This window comes from Dermochelys coriacea, chromosome 5, assembly GCF_009764565.3.
Source record: "Dermochelys coriacea isolate rDerCor1 chromosome 5, rDerCor1.pri.v4, whole genome shotgun sequence".
NCBI lineage: Eukaryota > Metazoa > Chordata > Testudines > Dermochelyidae > Dermochelys > Dermochelys coriacea.
Window position 1 is genome coordinate 132,309,003 of NC_050072.1, and position 20,567 is coordinate 132,329,569.

At 42.6% G+C, this 20,567-nt stretch overlaps 1 protein-coding gene across 6 annotated transcripts in view; it reads right to left on the reverse strand.

Moving 5' to 3' along the window:
• The window catches only part of NRG1 (neuregulin 1), a 761,379-nt gene that overhangs the window by 294,842 nt on the left and 445,970 nt on the right, over window positions 1–20,567 (reverse strand). The window contains exon 2 of one of the 6 annotated variants that reach the window (XM_043514727.1): window positions 13,159–13,286. The exons of the other annotated variants lie outside the window; for them this stretch is intronic. Within the exon in view, the coding sequence (XP_043370662.1) occupies window positions 13,159–13,282 (124 nt within the window). The 5' untranslated portion in view covers window positions 13,283–13,286. The remainder of the gene's footprint in view (window positions 1–13,158; window positions 13,287–20,567) is intronic. 6 annotated transcript variants of the gene reach the window in all.

Below are 20,567 nucleotides of genomic sequence, written 5' to 3' on the forward strand. Positions count from 1 at the left end.
TCACCTTGCTCTAGGCTGGCTGGCTGCAGGCTGACTTCTATTAGGCCCAGATCGGAGTCTTCCCTACAGAACACATTCACCTGCTGGCAGAACCATGAAAAACCCTTGAAATTTAAAGTGACAGCCTACAATTATCACAGAGGTTTCAATACACCACACAAAGCAACTAAAGTGGTGGTCCCCATCCTTTTAAACCTCCACGGTAGTGTGCCAAAGGTATCAGGTTTGCCAGCTGAAATGTCAATTGACGAGAACCATTGTACTAATTCCTTCGGATACAGTTGGAGCAGAGTCCTTTGATTAAGGGAGCGAGTGGGTGTGACATATTTGAACACTTTCTTTCCAGACCGCAATAAAATATTACTCTTCTCTGATCAACAAAGAACCAAGTACAGAAATGTTCTGATCAAAGGCAGGTTTTCTCTACCTGACCTTTGGGAGAAGATGTGAGAAACAATGGTCTGATTAAATATGCCTGGACGTTTCCATAAAAAAAGAATTCTAAAAAAACCCCAACTTTCAGACCCAGATTTAGCAAATAAACTAAATAAACTACCTCCCCAAGGAAGAAAGCCCAAAGGCCGATTAGACATGAGCAGGTACCCTATCCACCATAGATAATTAACTTGGCCTTTATCTATGTTTAAAGAGGCACATTCTAATTCTACTGATCGAGCGTGTCAGTTTGTGATTAATTGCCTTTGCCTTGCCACCCAGTTCAAGCCTAGGTTTTGTTATTATTTGAACGGCAAAGGTAATCCACACTGAGATGTCAGTATAATTGGCTGGTGTTGGCTGCATGTTTTAAATATGTTTTATTCCAAAGTCTTCCTTAACTGTAAACCAAAACAAAGACAAAAGCCCAATGCGTCCAACCTTTGAGAACATGGTGAAAGTGATGTACATCACGGAGAATCAGGAGAGAAGCCATACAGATACCTGTTAACAAAAATTCTGATTGTTAAAGGGCAAGTACAGATTGCCATGGCTTTCACATGCTTTTCACACCACCATGTTAGCTTTCTTTGATAACACTCTTTTTGTTCTGCAGATACCAGAGAGTATAAATACAGAACCTGATTCTGCACAAACTTATGTTTGTGTGTAACTTTAGGCATTTATCTAATCCCATTGAACTCACTTGGACGACACATATGTACAAAGTTACAGTACAGTGCAGTGTTGCCAGCCCTCAGATTTTATCCCAAGTCTCATGATATTTGGTATTGTTCTTAAAGCCCCAGGCCCTGGAATCATGTGAATACACCAGAATCTCAGCTTTCATTTACAAATCAAAAGTCCATTTCTAGCCCTTATGGCTGTGGAGAAAAGCTTGAAAATATGAGCCCTAAAGGTTCAAAAAAGCCAGGAGGCACATAGAAAATCTACACACTTATTATTTTGAAAATGTCATGATTTTTATGTCAATCCCAGGATCTTTTGGGCCATGACTCATGATTCTTGAATGCTTAGGGTTGGCATTAGCTGGATCTGGGCCTTAGTCAAGAATGATATATTGTGATAGCCTAAAACAAGTTGCTGAAGGGGGACCTAAGACTCTGAACAAAAAATAAAGGCCTGCAAAACTTTTACTTTGGGAATAGTCCTTATGGAAGCAGTCTTACTGCTGTTGGCAGGAGTGCTTGTGTGAGCAAGAGTTTGCAGATGGGGTACCATTTTAAGGTGATAGGAGAAGGAAGTTTGCAAAGCTAGAGGTTTCATTTTAATTTTATTAAAAAGGCAACAGAGTAAACAAAATAAAACACTAGGCACAACATGCTGCAAAGGCAAATGCTGTGAGATGAGAGTAGCATACGGGTTTATATACAGTGTTTCAATACTATTGTACTGGGCCCACGCAGAGAGAAAGAATGGTTCAGTGGTTGGGGTGCTAGATGGGGACATGAGAGCCCCCCAGAGTTCAGCTCCTTGCTCTGCCACAGACTGCCTGTGCCTCTTGGGCAAGTCTCCCTGTGCCTCAGTGCCTCATATGTACAATGGGGATAACAGCCCTGTCTCCCTCACAGGGGGCTTGGGAGAGGTGCTCAGGTACTATAGCCATGGGGGCTAGATAAGTACAATAGATAGGTCTTCACTGAAACTGCTCTGCTATAACACGTGTGATGCACCATTGGGGTTAGAGCTGGTAAAAATGGACAAAGCTCAATATTCCCATTGAGTGGAGGCCAATTGGCAGTATTTGAATGGAGAGGGAGACTGGAAAGAATTATGTGCCCTCATCTTTGTGGCATCCATAGACAGCAAAAAGACAATCCAGTCCAGGTTAGCAATACCGCCTGGGCTGATGTTGCTTAGAGAGGTGAAGTTGAACAGAAAGGATAATGGTGCCTCCAACCCACCCTTTGACTTGTCAGCTCTTCGGGGGTGACTGAGTCTTACTGTCCATACAATGCCTAGCACAATGGGGCCCTGAGTTCATCTGGGACCCCAAAGTGCTGCTATGGCAAAATGAATCACCAGTGAGGAAGACGGAGACTGAGAGAGCTAACGTGATGGCAACACCCCTGCCTGATCCCTGCACATACCACAGCTAGTGAGTAAAAATGTCAGCTTAAAATTTTCTTTGAACAATTCATATTTTTCTAAGTTTTGAAGTGTTACATTATAAATTGTCCCCCTGCCCTGATGGTTTCAGTGTCAAAGATATCTCCTAAGATAATGACAGGTTTCAGAGTAGCAGCCGTGTTAGTCTGTATTCGCAAAAAGAAAAGGAGTACTTATGGCACCTTTGAGACTAACAAATTTATTTGAGCATAAGCTTTTGTGAGCTACAGCTCACTTCAGATGCAATGCATCCGATGAAGTGAGCTGTAGCTCACGAAAGCTTATGCTCAAATTAATTTGTTAGTCTCAAAGGTGCCATAAGTACTCCTTTTCTTTTTCCTAAGATAATGTAACATTTTAAAATGGCTGCACTGGTGCTCTGATGAACTGCTGTGAAACCTCTCTCAGACTGGCCTTGTTGTACGGTGCATGATGCAGGCAGCACTAGGGGAAAAAACAACCAGTTTCACAGGTGACATGTTCTTCCTGTATGATGATCAAGTAAATTCCCCTCATTTTCATTGCAAAAAGTGGTTGGTAAGGTGGTTCTCCCAATAAACACCAGGGGGCGTATTGTCTACAATGATAGCAAAATCCGTAGTATCCCTCGGATAGCGAGGCCATATCCGTATCCATTCCAGGGTCTTCCCTGAACTCCTTTTATACTAGCACATCAAAGTTATCATTCCAGTGGGGATCTTATAATACAGTTTTGTCACCTCATCAGAACCCCAAGGATAAATATAGATTTATATTTTATCACTTAACTATACATTATTTTGTCTGCCATTTAAGGTCCTGATTCAGCAAAGTACGTAAGCACATGTTTAATTTTCAGCATGTACTTACATCCCACTGAAGTCAATGGGATTTAAACACATGCTTAAATGTAACATGCTCAAGTGGCTTGCTAAACAGGGGTGCTTTGATAAATTGGGGCCTAAATGCTGTAAAAATAAATAGTTGTCCCACTATTCATAGATACTAAGGTCAGAAGGGACCATTCTGATCATCTAGTCTGACCTCCTGCACAGTGCAAGCCACAGAATCTCACCCACCCACTCCTATGAAAAACCTCACCCATGTCTGAGCTACTGAAATCCTCAAATCATGGTTTAAAGACTTCAAGGAGCAGAGAAGCCTCCCTCAAGTCAACCATGCCCCATGCTACAGAGGAAGGTGAAAAACCTCCAGGGCCTCTCCAATCTGCCCTGGAGGAAAATTCCTTCCCGACCCCAAATATGGCAATCAGCTAAACCCTGAGCATATGGGCAAGATTCACCAGCCAGATACTACAGAAAATTCTTTCCTGGGTAACTCAGATCCCATCCATCTAATATCCCATCTCAGGGGATTTGGCCTATTTACCCTGAATATTTAAAGATCAATTACTTACCAAAATCCCATTATCCCATCATACCATCTCCTCCATAAACTTATCAAGTAGAATCTTAAAACCAGATAGATCTTTTGCCCCCACTGCTTCCCTTGGAAGGCTATTCCAAAACTTCACTCCTCTGATGGTTAAAAACCTTTGTCTGATTTCAAGTCTAAACTTCCTGGTGGCCAGTTTATACCCATTTGTTCTTGTGTCCACATTGGTGCTGAGCTGAAATAATTCCTCTCCCTCTCCTGTATTTATCCCTCTGATATATTTATAGAGAGCAATCATATCTCCCCTCAACCTTCTTTTAGTTAGGCTAAACAAACCAAGCTCCTTAAGTCTCCTTTCATAAGACAAGTTTTCCATTCCTCGGATCATCCTAGTAGCCCTTCTCTGTACCTGCTCCAGCTTGAATTCATCCTTTTTAAACATGGGAGACCAGAACTGCACACAGTATTCTAGGTGAGGTCTCACCAGTGCCTTGTATAATGGTACTAAAACCTCCTTATCCCTACTGGAAATGCCTCTCCTGATGCATCCCAAAACCACATTAGCTTTTTTCACAGCCATATCACATTGGCAGCTCATAGTCATCCTATGATCAACCAATACTCCAAGGTCCTTCTCCTCTTCCGTTACTTCTAATTGATGCATCCCCAACTTATAACAAATATTCTTGTTATTAATCCCTAAATGCATAACCTTACACTTCTCACTATTAAATTTCATCCTATTACTATTACTCCAGTTTACAAGGTCATCCAGATCCTCCTGTATAATATCCCGATCCTTCTCCGAATTGGCAATACCTCCCAGCTTTGTATCATCTGCAAACTTTATTAGCACACTCCCACTTTTTGTGCCAAGGTCAGTAATAAAAAGATTAAATAAGATTGGTCCCAAAACCGATCCCTGAGGAACTCCACTGGTAACCTCCCTCCAACCTGACAGTTCGCCTTTCAGTAGGACCCGTTGCAGTCTCCCCTTTAACCAATTCCTTATCCACCTTTTGATGTTCATATTGATCCCCATCTTCTCCAATTTAACTAATAATTCCCAATGTGGCACGGTATCAAATGCCTTACTGAAATCTAGGTAAATTAGATCCACTGCATTTCCTTTATCTAAAAAATCTGTTACCTTTTCAAAAAAGGAGATTAGGTTGGTTTGGCACGATCTACCTTTTGTAAAACCATGTTGTATTTTGTCCCATTTACCATTGACTTCAATGTCCTTAACTAATTTCTCCTTCAAAATTTTTTCCAGGACCTTGCATACTACAGATGTCAAACTAACTGGCCTGTAGTTACCTGGATCACTTTTTTTCCTTTCTTAAAAATAGGAACTATATTAGCAATTCTCCAATCATTCGATACTACTCCTGAGTTTACAGATTCATTAAAAATTCTTGCTAATGGGCTTGCAATTTCAGGTGCCAATTCCTTTAATATTCTTGGATGAAGATTATCTGGGCCCCCCGATTTAGTCCCATTAAGATGTTTCAGTTTTTCTTCTACCTCAGATATGGTAATATCTACCTCTATATCCTCATTCCCATTTGTCATGCTACCATTATCCCTAAGATCCTCTTTAGCCTTATTAAAGACTGAGGCAAAGTATTTGTTTAGATATTGGGCCATGCCTAGAGTATCTTTAACCTCCACTCCATCCTCAGTGTTAAGCGGCCCCACTTCTTCTTTCTTAGTTTTCTTCTTATTTATATGGCTATAGAACCTTTTACTATTGGTTTTAATTCCCTTTGCAAGGTCCAACTCTACTCGACTTTTAGCCTGTCTCACTTGATCCCTACATCTTCTGACCTCAATTAGGTAGCTTTCCTTGCTGATCCCTCCCATCTTCCACTCCCTGTATGCTTTCTGCTTCTTCTTAATCACCTCTCTAAGATGCTTGCTCATCCAGCTTGGTCTACAACTCCTTCCTATGAATTTTTTCCCCTTTCTTGGGATACAAGCTTCCGATAGCTTCTGCAGTTTTGATTTAAAGTAATCCCAGGCCTCCTCTACCTTTAGATCCATAAATTCTTCAGTCCAATCCACTTCCTTAACTAATTTCCTTAATTTTTGAAAGTCAGCCCTTTTGAAATCAAAAACCTTAGTTGCAGATTTATTTTTGTTAATCCTTCCATTTAGTTTGAACTGAATTAGCTCATGATCACTTGAGCCAAGATTGTCCCCTACAACCATTTCTTCTATGAGGTCCTCGCTACTCACCAAAATTAAATCTAAAATGGCATCCCCTCTAGTTGGTTCAGCAACTACTTGATGAAGGAATCCATCAGCTATCGCATCTAGGAAAATCTGAGCCCTATTATTATTACTAGCACTGGTCCTCCAGTCTATATCTGGGAAGTTAAAGTCTCCTATATAATATTGGGTGATGTGTATGATCAAGGTTCTACCCTTATCCAATCCATATCTCAGTCACTGGAGATTTTTAAGAATAGGTTAAACAAACACACCTCCAGGATGGTCTAGGTATAGTGTCACCTATGTATACAGGGATGGACCTTCCTTAATGCGGGGTAATGAACTAGATGACCTCATGAAGTCCCTTCCAGCCCTAGATTTCTATGATTTTATATCCTTGAATTAAAGTTGAAACATCAAATGCCAGATAATTGCGAATGGAATGACAGCAGATATCATGAGGAATAGCGTCTGTCAATGATCAACACGAGAAAGCCACAATGCAGTGCAATGGCACTGAATGGCTGCCTAATTAAAAAGGCACATGGCAAGCAGCACCCTAGATGTTTCAGTCACAACAAACAGTTCTTCCTGGAAAGAAGTATGGGACTCCTCCGTCCCCAGAGGTCCCCTGCACCTGTTGTAACCCTTGTTTCTGATATCTCTCTGCATCTTCTCTTCCATCCTTGTCATCTCCCTTCATCCTCTTTGCTCTTTCTACACCCTGGGCCTGATCCAAAGCCCACTGAAGGAGTCTCATTGGCTGCAATGGGCTTTGGATCAGATCTCTAATTCTCTTCTCTCCATCCCACTCCTTACCTCTCAGCCTTCCAGCCCCAACTCTTCCCACTGATGACCTGATGACTACTTTCTGTGTACCTGGACCTACTGCCTTCCTACACATTTACCCAACCTCTCTCTGTCCCCTAGGAGGATTTCCTCTCCACTTCCCCCTCTTGAGAAAGCTCAGTGAGGCCAGATCCTCAGCTGGCATAGCTCCACCATGGTTATGGATTTACATCAGTCTGGATCTACTTAGAGTGGGCCTCCAATAATGGAGAAACATGAGGCTTTGCCTGATTAGTCCATTGTACACAGCTCACAATCTACACTAGCTCCAGGACTGAAGGAAAAGCACCACACCGAGGGCTGGTAGTACAGTACCACACTCAGTGTCTCTGCAAAGCTACTCCCGATGTGTTTAATAGTGTGATGTCTCTAGCAAGCAACTGCATTTGAATAGCTTGGAGAATGCCTTTTCCCAACAGCTGGCCCCAATCCCCTACCCAGAAGATGGACATAGTTACTGACCAAAATGTGGGAGTGAGATGATATTTAGTATCGGGACTAATAGTATCCCTTTAGGAAACAGGTTGGGTTTTTCTAAAGTACTCACTGAAGTCGGTCGTTTTACTGTTGGCTTCAATGGGAGCAGAGTCAGGCTAATGCTGAGCACTTCTGAAAAGCCCAGCCCTCCTCCTCTCTTTTACTTGCTTTCCCATCTGTGCTAGCTGGGATGGTTTTGTTTCTTACTAATAAATGTAGCTACCGTATTGCTAGCCCCTAGCATTCAAAGTCATGAGTCAGCCCGCCTCAGCTCCCCTCACCCCCCAAATCAGGGGATTTTTAAAAACAGTATCTCTTGGGGCCTTTTTACCTCTCTTCTCATGCTATAACCGTTCAGGTTCTGGTACTGATCTGGCCTTCATCACTTTAGTATCTATTGCACCTCGCAATCTTTAACATATGCACCCTCACAACACCCCTGGGAGGCAGAGCAGTGCTGCCGGTGGGGAACTGTGGCCCAGACAGGCTGTGTGATCTGCCCAAGATTGCACAGAAACTCCATGGCAGAGCAAGGACTTGAACCCCAGTCTCCCAAGCCTAGGCTAGCGCCGTGACAACTGGTCCATCCTTCCTCTCATTCATGAGTTCAGGCTTCCCTGTGCAACAACGGAGACTACACGATTCCTTATTTTTTAAATGAAAGCTGAGATTCTCACCTAGCGACATGCCTCCAGAAGCTAGGACTTTAAGAAAAAGGATGTAAAGAATGACAGCTGATTATGTTGATTAGAACCATTAAGATATGTCTTTTGTATTGGCCATTGCATCAGTATTTCCGATGGACAAAGCAAGCTTGTGGTAGCCCTGTTTGACAACACACAGATAAGAAAGAATCCAGCTGGATCCTACCAGTTGTTAATACACCTCATTTCTGGAGTTGTTATGAATGGTTTAGGTTGGTGTCACTGTCAAGTATCAACAACAATGTTTTAAATGACAAATAGCTGCTGCAAAGTGACCATGTGTTCTTTGAATATTAAACCAAACACTTCATTGCAATAAGCCCTGACTATCCATGTGGTTTTGCCCACCTCCTCAGGGACCTTTATAGGGCTCCCCTTTCTATAAACAGTTTAAAGTCATAATGGTAAACACGCAGAGCTAAAGCTAAACTTGCATTTGTTACACTTGTGTTGACTATTTGTGACCATACTAGAAATATTTACCAGTCCGGCAAAGCAGTTTACACAGGAAACCCCCACACATTTACCTCTTGTGCCATGATTAATTCTTGGTTTACAGTGAGGAAGAGACATAATGAATCTGGTTTTCTACACCCAACACAACCTTGCAGGAGCTCCTGTGTACTAAACTCCAGCATTTTGTACAGTTGGTTTAAAAAACAGATGGAGGCACTAATGTTGCAGATCTATCTTGAAGGGTTTCGTCTCTCTGTAGCTTCTCCCCACCCCCTGACTGATAGCTGACCTCAGAAAGGCCATCATCAGTGGAAGAAGAAAACAGTATGTGAGAACTAGATCCTCCAGGATACAACCAGAGGAGCAACCTCTAGATGGCATGCTGGGAGGCATCTTCTACTTGGTGATGAACACAACTGGTGCTCCTAGCAATCAATGTGATGTGTGTGTGTGGGGGGGGTGGTCATAGAGTGCTCCCAGGACCCACAAGTGAAGCTCTAGTATGTGTAATGACATATTGCACCAGGAGGCACCTCAGGCGAGCAAATCATCTGTGGTAATAGCAAACCTGGAATGTAGGCTACATAATCCCACAGGCTGGGCCTTTAGGCAGGAAAAGAGATTTGCCAAAATTCACCTCCAATCTCTACTTTACCGATGTAAATTAGACTGGGCAGGAGCCCTGCTGTCTGTGCTACCTCTTCCGTGCCATAACTGTAATTCTCCATCATTTAGCAACAGATACAGTAGGATGCCTGGGAAGAACCAGGCTAGAATATGACTACATCCTAGTGGGGTGCAATTATTTATTTATTCTTGAGATTTACGAAATAGCAATGAGAAGGGGCTCATGCCAGAGCACCCTAGCCATATCTGACACCCATGGAAGAATACAATAAATCCCAAAGCATGCAGAAGCCCCATGACAGAGGACAATACAAGTAACCAGGCTGTCTCAATTTTTTCCCTAAACATTCTCTCTCCTCGCCTCCTCCCCAAACAATCTCTGCTTCTTCAGCAGCCCTGCTAAGAAGATAGTCCTTGCAGCTGAAGCTTGTGACTACCAGATTCTGGATATTTCAGACCTGGATGGGGGCGCCTTCCAAAGGGAAGAGACCACAGGAGCCCTTATGGAGAACACTCCAGCAGCCTCATTATTATACCAAGGGGGAAGGGATCCCAGCTCAAGCATGTCAACAAATCTCATTGCCACCCGACGCCCACAAGCTTCCTTCCGTAGGTCTAGTAAGGCCTAATTCTTACTAGCCAGGAGGCCAGCTCTACATCTCACTTCATGAAGATGGTTTATTAAGAGCCACATATTATGGCCCTACATTCCACTCCAATGGGTGGACAACAGCAACAACATGGCCTCCTCTGAAGGGCCACAGTCTTTATAGATGCAAGCAGTTTCAGCTCTAAAATCCTCTTGAACCAAATCAGAACCATAAGCAGCTCCTGGTACTTGACTGTATTAAAGAACTACTCCCTCTAAAAGCTACCATACACAATAATATTTTGGGAAGTTGTTGCTGTAACTGGAGAAAGAGGGTCAGGTTTCAGGAGGCATTTGGATTGGTGTGACAAAGGAGGGCAAGTCAGGGCCAGGCTGCTACCACACAAACAGTAGAAGATCAGCTAAGACATCGGAAAATACCTGATAGATCCTAGTGCAGAAGAAAAAGCTGTTCATTATGGGCTTGAACCTGTGCCAATTGAAGTCAACAGCAAGACTTCCTTTGACGTCAATGGGGTTTGGATCTGGCCTCAGATAATTTGCCCAAATGTTAGTAGGCAGTAAGGAGGAAATTTTCAAAGGCACAAATGGCAATTAGGTGCCAAACTCCCACTGGAAATCAATGGAGTTAGGTACCTCAAACTATCCATTCTGCCTTTGAAAGTCTCCCCCTAAATTCTTATCATTTGGATTTTGAATTTCCATTGTTACAAACAGAAGGGGAGCATAAATGGTGCCGTTTCTCAGGGAGTCATTATACGGAACCAACACTAGGTGCATCAGTGAATCTACTAGTTACAAAAGGAATGTTTATAAAAACACAGCATTTCCGAGGCCGACTTAACAGTTACAAAAACAACGAGGAGGCCGGTGCACCTTAAAGACTAACAGATTTATTTGGGCATAAGCTTTCATGGGTAAAAACCCCACTTCTTCAGATGCATCTGTCATTTTCACTCCATGCATCTGAAGAAATGGGGTTTTTACCCATGAAAGCTTATGCCCAAATAAATCTGTTAGTCTTTAAGGTGCCACCAGACTCCTTGTTGTGTTTGTGCATACAGACTAACACGGCTACCCCTCTGATACTTAACAGTGTAGTAACTATAGTGCTTGTTTCTTTGGGTTTATTTAATTGCTAATTATTCTTAGTCAGGTTTGCAGAAAGTGACTGAGAACAGTGCATGTAACAAAGAAGCAGGAGTCGAGACACATTTTTCCTCAGGTCCTGAACAGAAGCCAGATCACAGAAGTGCACATTAAAGAAGGGAAGTGTCTTTCCATTTCCCCAGTGTTACTAAACTGTCTGCAATTAGCCCAGCTACTAGTATTTTCCATGGGTTTTTGTTTTTGAATGTATCTTTTTTTTCCAGCCCCGCATTCAGAAGGAGTTCCACAATCTTTCTGCCGCCCTTTCTGGCCTTTATCACCTCTTTCCAAAATGTCTGCCTCCTAGGGCACTCCTCGGGCATGCAGTGGAGTGTTAATTTCCTCGTGTGTCAGACACATCTTCCTGTCCCTTGAGGTAATGTTTGGAGAGTTCTAAATTTGAATTTTGATAGAAAACAGGTGACTTTCGTTCTCTTCCTTCATTTTTACAGTCGTGTTGTAGCTGCGTTGGTCCCAGGATATTGGAGAGACAAGGTGGGTGAGGTAATACCTTTTATTGGACCAACTTCTGTTGGTGAAAGAGACTAGCTTTTGAGTTTACACAGAGCTTAGACAGATCTCTTCAGGTCATTTTACAATTTCTTTGCTTGTCTTGAGGCCTTATTTATATACTCAGCCTAGCCATAATTTACATTATTATTGCTATTGTTATTTTATACTTAGGGCTAACATCTACCCTTTGAAAGATCCACAGGGGTAAATGCTCCCAAAATAGTGTCATTGTTCTTGCAAGTTACACTGATGCTGACTTGGAAATCTGTATTAGTGGAGCTGGCCGAGGTAAGGGTTTAGATAGATGTGTTCTGGTGGAATACAGGGTCAGTGTTTCAACAGTAGCTACTCTTGCCCTCAACCATGCCCCCTGGGGGGGGGTGGGGGGAGTTCATAGCATAAACCTGTTGGTTTTCTGGAAAGAGAGACAGCCGCATCTACTGATTGGTACAGAAGCAGCTGTCAGCCCCACAATTACTAGAGAGCAGAGTCTCCTGTGAAATCTGTGGTGTGGTTTGTAGCACAGAATTTAATTATTAAATTACTTAATGCACTCTTTGGCTCACCTACATGGAACAATCACAGCACATACAGCTTTCAGACAAGTAACATAAATAGCAAACAGGGCTCTCTCAACATGTAACAAATCCTTTGGATGAGATGTGCACAAACCACAATGGGAGAGGGAGGAAAGAAAGAAAGAAAGAAGAAGTTGAACCATCCCCACTGTGTTAGATACACATCTGTCACTAATGAGGGCCTATGCATATTTACTAATGCAGAACAATACTTAAACTCATCCTACACACACAACTCATCCTGGTATATACATAGCCATCCGTGTACATCCACACACATACAGCCACATGCACACTGCAACCATTCAGACAGAAAAAAAACACTAGACAAATGTGCAAACAAATAATAAAATATATATTTAAGTATAATTGCAATACAGTTGCATTGTCTTTTTACTGATCAGTGTGGCCATTAAAGAGCACTAGATTCTGAACTACTGGAAGTTAAACAAGGCTGTGAATACAATATATCTGTTCATTAGGAAATGTATATAACAACACTGCTGCCCACTGAAAATTACATGACAAGTTAACTTATGACATTGTACATGAACAACTGTATATGAAGCCTCAGCTAAGCCAAAAACATATGGAGACTGGTTGTTTTCTCCTCACAGTCGGCCCTTAGATTGTCAGCTCTTTGGGGCAGGCAGTAGGTTTTAGCAGCACCCACCACAGTGGGACTCTGGCCGTGATTGGAGACCCTGGTTGTTATCACAATAGGAATATTAAATAATAATAAAGAATCTATAGTATCTAATCAATGGTTTCCCAAAAGCAAAAACACAATCTCAGCTCCTCAGCTAGCGACCAGTGGCACAGCTCTGTTGGTTTCAACAGAAGATTAATTTCAAAGGAGCAACACCAGTTTATAGCAGGGGAGGATCTGGCTGACATTCTTAGTGTAGCTCACATCCTTTGCCTTTCGTTCCCTTCCCTCCAGCTATGGACACCCTTGTGCCTTTGCAGGAATGGGTGGCTGGTACCTCCACTTCCAGGAAGACTCCGTATGCTGCGGAGTGAATCCACAGGCACCTACCTTCGTATTTCAGGCTTTTTCCCCTTGTCCTTCTGAGAGGCTTTGGGTTCTGGCTTGGTCCATTGGATTGGCGAGTGCTGTCTCCTGCTGCTTCTTCTCGTTCAATTTCCTGTTTGGATCCCATTCGTCTGTGAAACAAGGAAAAGAGGAATACTGACTGGATGAACATACCCAAGGCACTGCTGACACATATCATAATGTATAGCTATGGCAAAGCCTTCACACTGAGCTGAGAATATTCACTTCCTTACTGCTCCAAAGCAGTGTTATCCTACATATCCTAACCCTACTGGTAATTATTCTGTTGCCTGTTCAACTATCCCTCTAATAGCCATCCAAACCTATTCTGTGGATTGCTGCTGCCCATGGAGCGCTTGATGGAGGTGGCCTGGCTGGCCATTCTCCTTATTTCCAGCTGCTAAATAGATAGATATCTAAAACACACTTGGTACTTTCTTGGTCTTACTCTTCCCCAAAACCAATTGCCATAGATGCCACAGGGACATTACGTGATCACAGAGAGTAGATGAGATGGCTGCGTGGTCATGGATGGGGCGGGCAGCGAAGCTGTGCACTTGCGAATGGGAAGGGGAGGTGTCCCTGAGCATGTGGTCCATGCTATGAAAAAATCTGAGAACCCCTGTCCTGCTGCAGTGTGCAGAGCAATATGCAGTTTGCTATATGTGACACTGGGCTACTCCCTTAGAGACTGCATTTAACGACAACAGGTGCACACCGCCAGCCCCAACCACCGAAAAAAGAAAAAACAAAAAAAAACCAAACTTACCAAGTGTGAGAGGCTGCAGGGCTTTCACAGCGCCCCCTACCGCCTCCCCAAGGTCGTCACACTAGCCCATGACAGCAGCTGTGCATACCACCCCTGGGCCATCCTGGGGAGAAGACAGGGGCATGTGGAAACCCTACTGCTGCGGCAAAACCTTTTTCTTCCGTGATGTGCTTTCGTCAGAAGTGTGATGCTCATCGAGTGAGATCAGGATGCCATGGCGCGCATGGGTGCTTGCATGCTGGATTGCTAGGTGATACATCTGAGGTAAAGTGACAGCGCCTGCTATATTCTAGGTGTGTGTTTTCCTGCAGTACCTCATTTCACACAGCATTGTGCGAATCCTCGGCACACACCCCTAAAGTGGTTAAAAGGAAGCGATTCCCCCAACTGCTGAAAATCCACACGCAAGTCCGCCCTTGGTGTATTTCTCCACACCATCATTCTAGAACTGATGAGAGTGAGTCCCGCGTACAAAGACCACGTCTGGACGAAAGATCCGTGACAGTGAAGAAATGCGCTCATGAATGCAGTATGCTGTGTGTTGAAATGATACACGTGTTTGAAGGCAAATCATGCTACTCTATATACTTGAACAGGGATCATTTAATCTTCAAATATCTTTAGCTTCTAGGATTATTTTTATTTGTACTGCAGTAGTGGCTAGCGGTCCCAGTCAGGGGTCCGGGCCTCACTGCACTAGGAAAGTCTACCCCAAAGAGCTTATAATCAGAATGGCTTCCCGTTTTCCTGGGGACTGAACTATTTTACTTCAGTGCTTCCCAGGGTCTTCTATCATGAACAAATATGCTTTCAATGAGATGTGAAGAGGTCAATGTACTCTAGACCTATTTAATTACTCGTTTCCACACCTAAAGTTAAATGGCTCTGTTGTATGAAACTAAATTGAAAGCTGATTGTTTAATCATATTCAACGCTACCCACAGGTAACCTAATTATCAACATAGGGACCAAGGAACATGCATAAGTAGTTTTAAACAGAGGAGCTAGCCAGTGAAAATGAAAACATTACATTTGCTTTAATAATATAAAAGAAAAATTACTGTAGTGAGGTGTGTCGAAGATGGTTGGTTTCTTGGTTTGTTTTAGGAAAGTTGTCTGTGATTCATTGCTAACGGTGAGAAAGGCAAGATGAAGAGAAGCAATGATACAGTGTATACATGGCACAGTTACTGTAGTAATTTCCTTGAAATAATTAAGTTAGGAGGAGGTTGCATATGCTATTCCAGATGTGAAAGAACAACAGATGGGCAGCTTTCTAAGGCTCTGATAATAAAATGACCTAACACTCTATTTAGAGAAACAGAAATTCTTCTCTTTGGCTGTTTACAGATTTTAGAAATATCACGATAAGCAAATCCAGACAGTTCAAAGCAATGATGTAAAGGACAAGTGGATAAATAATGACCCATCTTTGTTACGAAACATAGTGTAACTGTTGTATTGTTAATATAAACACAGATGACCTTTATATTTGCTCAACTTTTCGTCCTTAGCACAGGAAACAGCAGATGATCTTTATCAGACAGTAGAATCTTCCACTTTGCTTCTACTATTGAGCTGAGGGGCAGATTCTTATGCTGACTTTAAGGGCATGACAATGTCATTATCTTTTCAAAGCACATGCTGAAAACACGATATGGAGTGGAGGAGAAAGACACATGGCTTCCTGTAGCCTAGGGATAGCATGAACCTGGGCGACAGGGATCCATGCCGTTAGTTCTCCTCTTAATTTTCACAAAGCCAAGTCACAACCTGAATAAAGTTCACAGTAAAAATAAAGCTGCAAAGCAAGAGAGTCCTATAAACATAACCTGGTAGAACAACATGTCAGCAGTTGCACATTCGTTTTTATACAAATATAGCTAATGAATGTTGAAAGTTTCTGTATCCAGGGAATGTTTCACCTTGGCGTGGAAGAATTTGAATTTGTTCTTAGTAATTCATATATTTGCATTACAATAGCACCTAGGCCCTAGCAAAGATCGGGCCCCCCCTGTGCTAGGAGCTGCACAAACACACAGTGAGAGACAGTCCCTGCCTCAGTGAGCTAACAATCTAAACAAGAGGCGAGACAACGAGTGGCAGAAAAGTAATATATTTATCCCCATTTTACAGATGGGGATCTGAGGCCCACAAAGATTAACTGACTCGCTTAAGGTCACACAGGAAAGTCTGGGGCAGAGCCAGGAACTGACCTCAGATTTCCCACCTCTTAGTCCAGTGCTTTAACTACATCCTCCCACTCTGCCGGGAGGAATTCAAGAGAAATTATTTCTATTGAAACACAATTAGTCGGGGTTTAATGTATGCTATTAATTCCCTTTTCTCTCCAAGTATTAGGATTAATTAATATTTATGGAAAGGTCATACCCAGAGGCCCTAGTCAGAGGCACCTTTGTGCTGACACATAGAACCACACAGCTCTTGGTCCTAAGACCACTGTACTTCCCTCCTCTGCCACAAACAAACATGACACAAGTCATTCTGCTGTTTGGTGCACATGGTCAATGCTGAATCCAAGGGGACAAATTCCAAACAAACAGCAAACCTTTGTGGGTTCCCCCCTCCCCTAGGTGAGTGCTATAAGCCAGTGGGAATGGGGAAATGCATCTCTCTTTGGAACTGAGAGGCTAGCAGTGGCTAGCAGTGCCTGACCCAGAGTGGGTATGAAGACAATACAGTGAGAGCTAGTATGGAGTGAGGGAACAGGGCCAGGAGGCAGGGCAAGCACTGGGGGTGTGGGGGCATGCCAGTGTTGGGAAGGATCCTGGCTAGGGGAAAGGAGCTGTGGATTGGACCACAGCATCCCCAACAGCTGGCATCTGGAGTGGGCCCACGTACCCAATGGCCAGTGCCTGGAAGGGGCCCGGGTACCCTACGACCAGCGCCTGTAAGGGGTACGGGTACCCAATGGGTGGTGCCTGTAGAGGGCCTATGTACCCAACCACTGGTACCAGGGGAAGGAGGACCATAATCAACAGCTGGTGCCAGGCAGCAGCCACCATTTTTGGTATGCAACATTGATGCTTTGGGGGATGTTTCAACGTATATGCCTACAAAATGTTTCAGGAAGCTGTTATCCATATGGCTAGTAGGTTTGGAGCCATATTCATCCAATTCCAACATGGCAGGTGGCTCACTCTTCCTCTGGGCCCCTGCTCATGTAGATCACAGTTCTTATCAGCCCCTGTGTTCCTGCATTTGCAATGAAAGGAGGGAAGAACAGGAAGAACATGTTTCTATTTACTTTTTTCAAATATTATTGGATTTAACTTTTTTGCCTTTTCCTCCATTTACTTCTGCACCACTGTTCCTCCCCCATTTTCCATGGCCCAGTCCAACCTGCATTTTCTCAGCAACTACCCCGGATGGTGCAGCTATTCTCAGGATGTTGTTCACAAAGGCTAAATCAAGGATTTAAACTTTGCAATAATTAGCATTTATTGACCTATGGGGACTGAAAACACATACAGTTTGCACCTTAGGTCCCAATTCAGCAAAGCAGATGCTTAATTTTAAGCACACGTTTAAATGCTTTACTGAAACTGGGCATTGGGTCACACATTCACTGCAGAAGTTTGGGGAATGGTACCCAATTGCAGACCAAGGGGCAGTCTTAAGGCAGGTGAAACAATGACAATAGCAGTCAGTCATCAGCTGGCACTGTTCCAGACCAGCAGGGGGTGCTGTGCTATTTCCATAGAGCGGTCCTGGAGATGACTTGGAGTAAGATGTCCTTGGAGTAAGATGTAATTTATATTACAAAGGTACAGGTGTGGTCCCTTAGGCTCTGAGTAGCATTGTATAGATATCTCACGGTACACAGGGGGTAGAAAGTTTCTTTGCCAAAGAATTGTCCGATTTCATCCAACTGATCGAATACAACTATCTTTAAACCTGCCTGCTGAGGATGCTAGGATGGAAGAGTGCTTTGAAAGTAGAGCCTCAGGGCATTGAACTCTGTTAGAACAATATCATTGGGTTCCTTAGCTCCACAGTGGACTATAGCTCACCTCTAAGCTACCAGCAAGCTGCTATTAAGGGAAGTAGTCATGAGCAGATTTTAATGGCAAACTCCAAGGCAATACACTTGGCTCTGCACATTACATTCCAGGACACTGCCCATCTCTAACATGGCTTCCCTGGCAGTCTGCCACAACATCTGTGGAAAAAGCTAAAATGGGAGCTGTTGAACACTTTCCCCAGCCTTATTACTGGTCAAGTAATATCAGTTAGAAGTGTGGGCTGCCAAGGAATTCCTAGTGGAGCTGGGCGAAGGCTTTCATCACAAGGAGGATGAGTTCTAAGGACTGGACTTCTATGAAAGCATGTAGGGCTTATTACTTAAAATTGTCCACAATACTGAATGAGAAGAAGAGGACAACTCAATTAATTACAGAATGGAAGGTACACCATTGTTTCCTGATTTTTGAACTTTAGTGGATTCCGAGAAAACTGAAACAGAAACAGATCAGAGACAAGCAAGTCCTGATGGTGGAGCAGAGGAAAACACCAGTTTACGTGATGAAACTTGTGTAGAATTACAACAGTGCTGGGAACATTTTCAACAAAGTGGAAGCAAACTGCTGGAAGCGAATGAACAGGAGACGACTCCCAAAGAGGAATCTACTTCTCACAGTCAGGAATCATAGTTTTTGTGCCATTTTATGCATCACAAAGCAATGGAAATAAAAAATGAAACAAGATAATACAAACTTTCAAAAAGAGCTCAGTCCCCACTCAGACACCTACATAAAGGTCTCAAAAAGAAAAGGAGTACTTGTGGCACCTTAGAGACTAACAAATTTATTAGAGCATAAGCTTTCGTGAGCTACAGCTCACTTCATCGGATGCATTTGGTGGAAAAAAAAATAAAGGGCTCAGATTCATAAAACTGCCAGCACTCAGCAGCCCCAACTGAGAACAGTGGAGAATTCCCCACTTCCTTCCGCTATTGATAACAGTGGAATTGCTGGGCCCATTGGAAAATCTGACACTGCCCCCTCTCCTTTTTGGGAGGGGTGTATAAATAAATGGGTGCTGAGCTCTTTGGAAAATCCGTCTTAGAGTCCTTTTGCAGTATTGCCAATCCCTAAAGTTCAAAAAACCAGAACATGAATCGGATGGTCCAAAATCATGAGACTGACTTAAAAATCCTGAAATAAATAATAAATAAAATAATACTAATAATAATAAATACACCAAGGGTTCCATTTTATTTGCCTTCTGGTTTTTGAGCCTATAGGATGCCTTCAGGCCATGTTTTCAAACTTTTCTCCACTACCATGAAAGCTAGAAACTTTTTTTATGTCAAATGGAAGCTGAGATTTCTCATGTCAGCCCAAGCCTCAGGAGACAAAGCTTTAAGAAACACACCAAATATCATGAGAACTGGCAATGCTGCAGTTGTGCCTTGTTACGCCAGCTGTCTGGGATGACTCTGTAATGTTACCTGTACCCTACATGCGCCAATGAAGATGTACAACGGGCTGACTTAAGGATAGACTTTCTGCTTTTAGGCTGGAATTTCCTAGTCATTTGTGCAACAACTTAACTATCACTTACGAAGACACATTATTACAGTTTTTATTTAATTTACTCTTCAATGTTCATAACTCTTATGAACTCGTCCTCATTTCTCTGTTTATTTCAATCTTTTCTGTTTGCAAACACTGATCTTCCGCACTTTGAGAAAAAATAACATTGTCCCTCTGAAAGATGGAGGTGAGCCAGAACCAAAACCATGGATCCAAATATCCCCAGACTTTGGGGTTGTCAAAATCTTGACCTGAAGCTCAATTCTGCAGTATACAGCCATCTTTCATTTCTATATAAGTATAGTCACACTTAATATGGGTGGGTCATAACATTCCTGCAAAACAGTTTGCTATTATGTTCAAGGTGTTTCTGTGGGATCTATTTCCATCAAACATCAAGAAAAGAGTAGATTAAAAAAAATGCTAAAAAAATGATACATTTAGAATCTGGAGGATATTCTTTGCCATGGCCCCAATTCAGCAAAAGTATTTAAGGATGTGATTAAATCCATCCCTATCCAGCTAAGCACTTTTCTGGATGCTTGAAGTTAAGCATGTGCCTATGTACTTTGCTGAGTAAGAGACTAGCTCAGGACAATTTTTAGGTAGTTTTTGTACCAAAGCTTCTTAATAGCATCCTTGCAGATTTAGACTCCAATCTTGTAAAGATTTACACATGCCTAACTTTACACACGGTGTACCCAATTTCACACTACGGAAGCCAACAGGAGATTTGAAATTGACTTCAGCAGGCATAGACTCAAACCCCACAAGTCACCCCACTGAAGTCAATGTGTAAAATGAAGAACAGGCGTAAGCCTTTGGCAAGATGGGCCTTTGTTTGTTCTTTTATGATTTTAAGACAAACAAACTGAGATCTAAATGACCACAGAAAACTAAATACACTCTTGTCCTTTGTGATTGAGGACAAGATGAAACAAGAATCTGTGCAACATATTTCATGCTTGTGTTTATCTAAGAAAAACATTTTCTTAATTCATTTGTTTATTCTTCTTTACTTTTAGCCTCGCTTTCTTCATCACTTACAAAAAATAAAAGTAAAT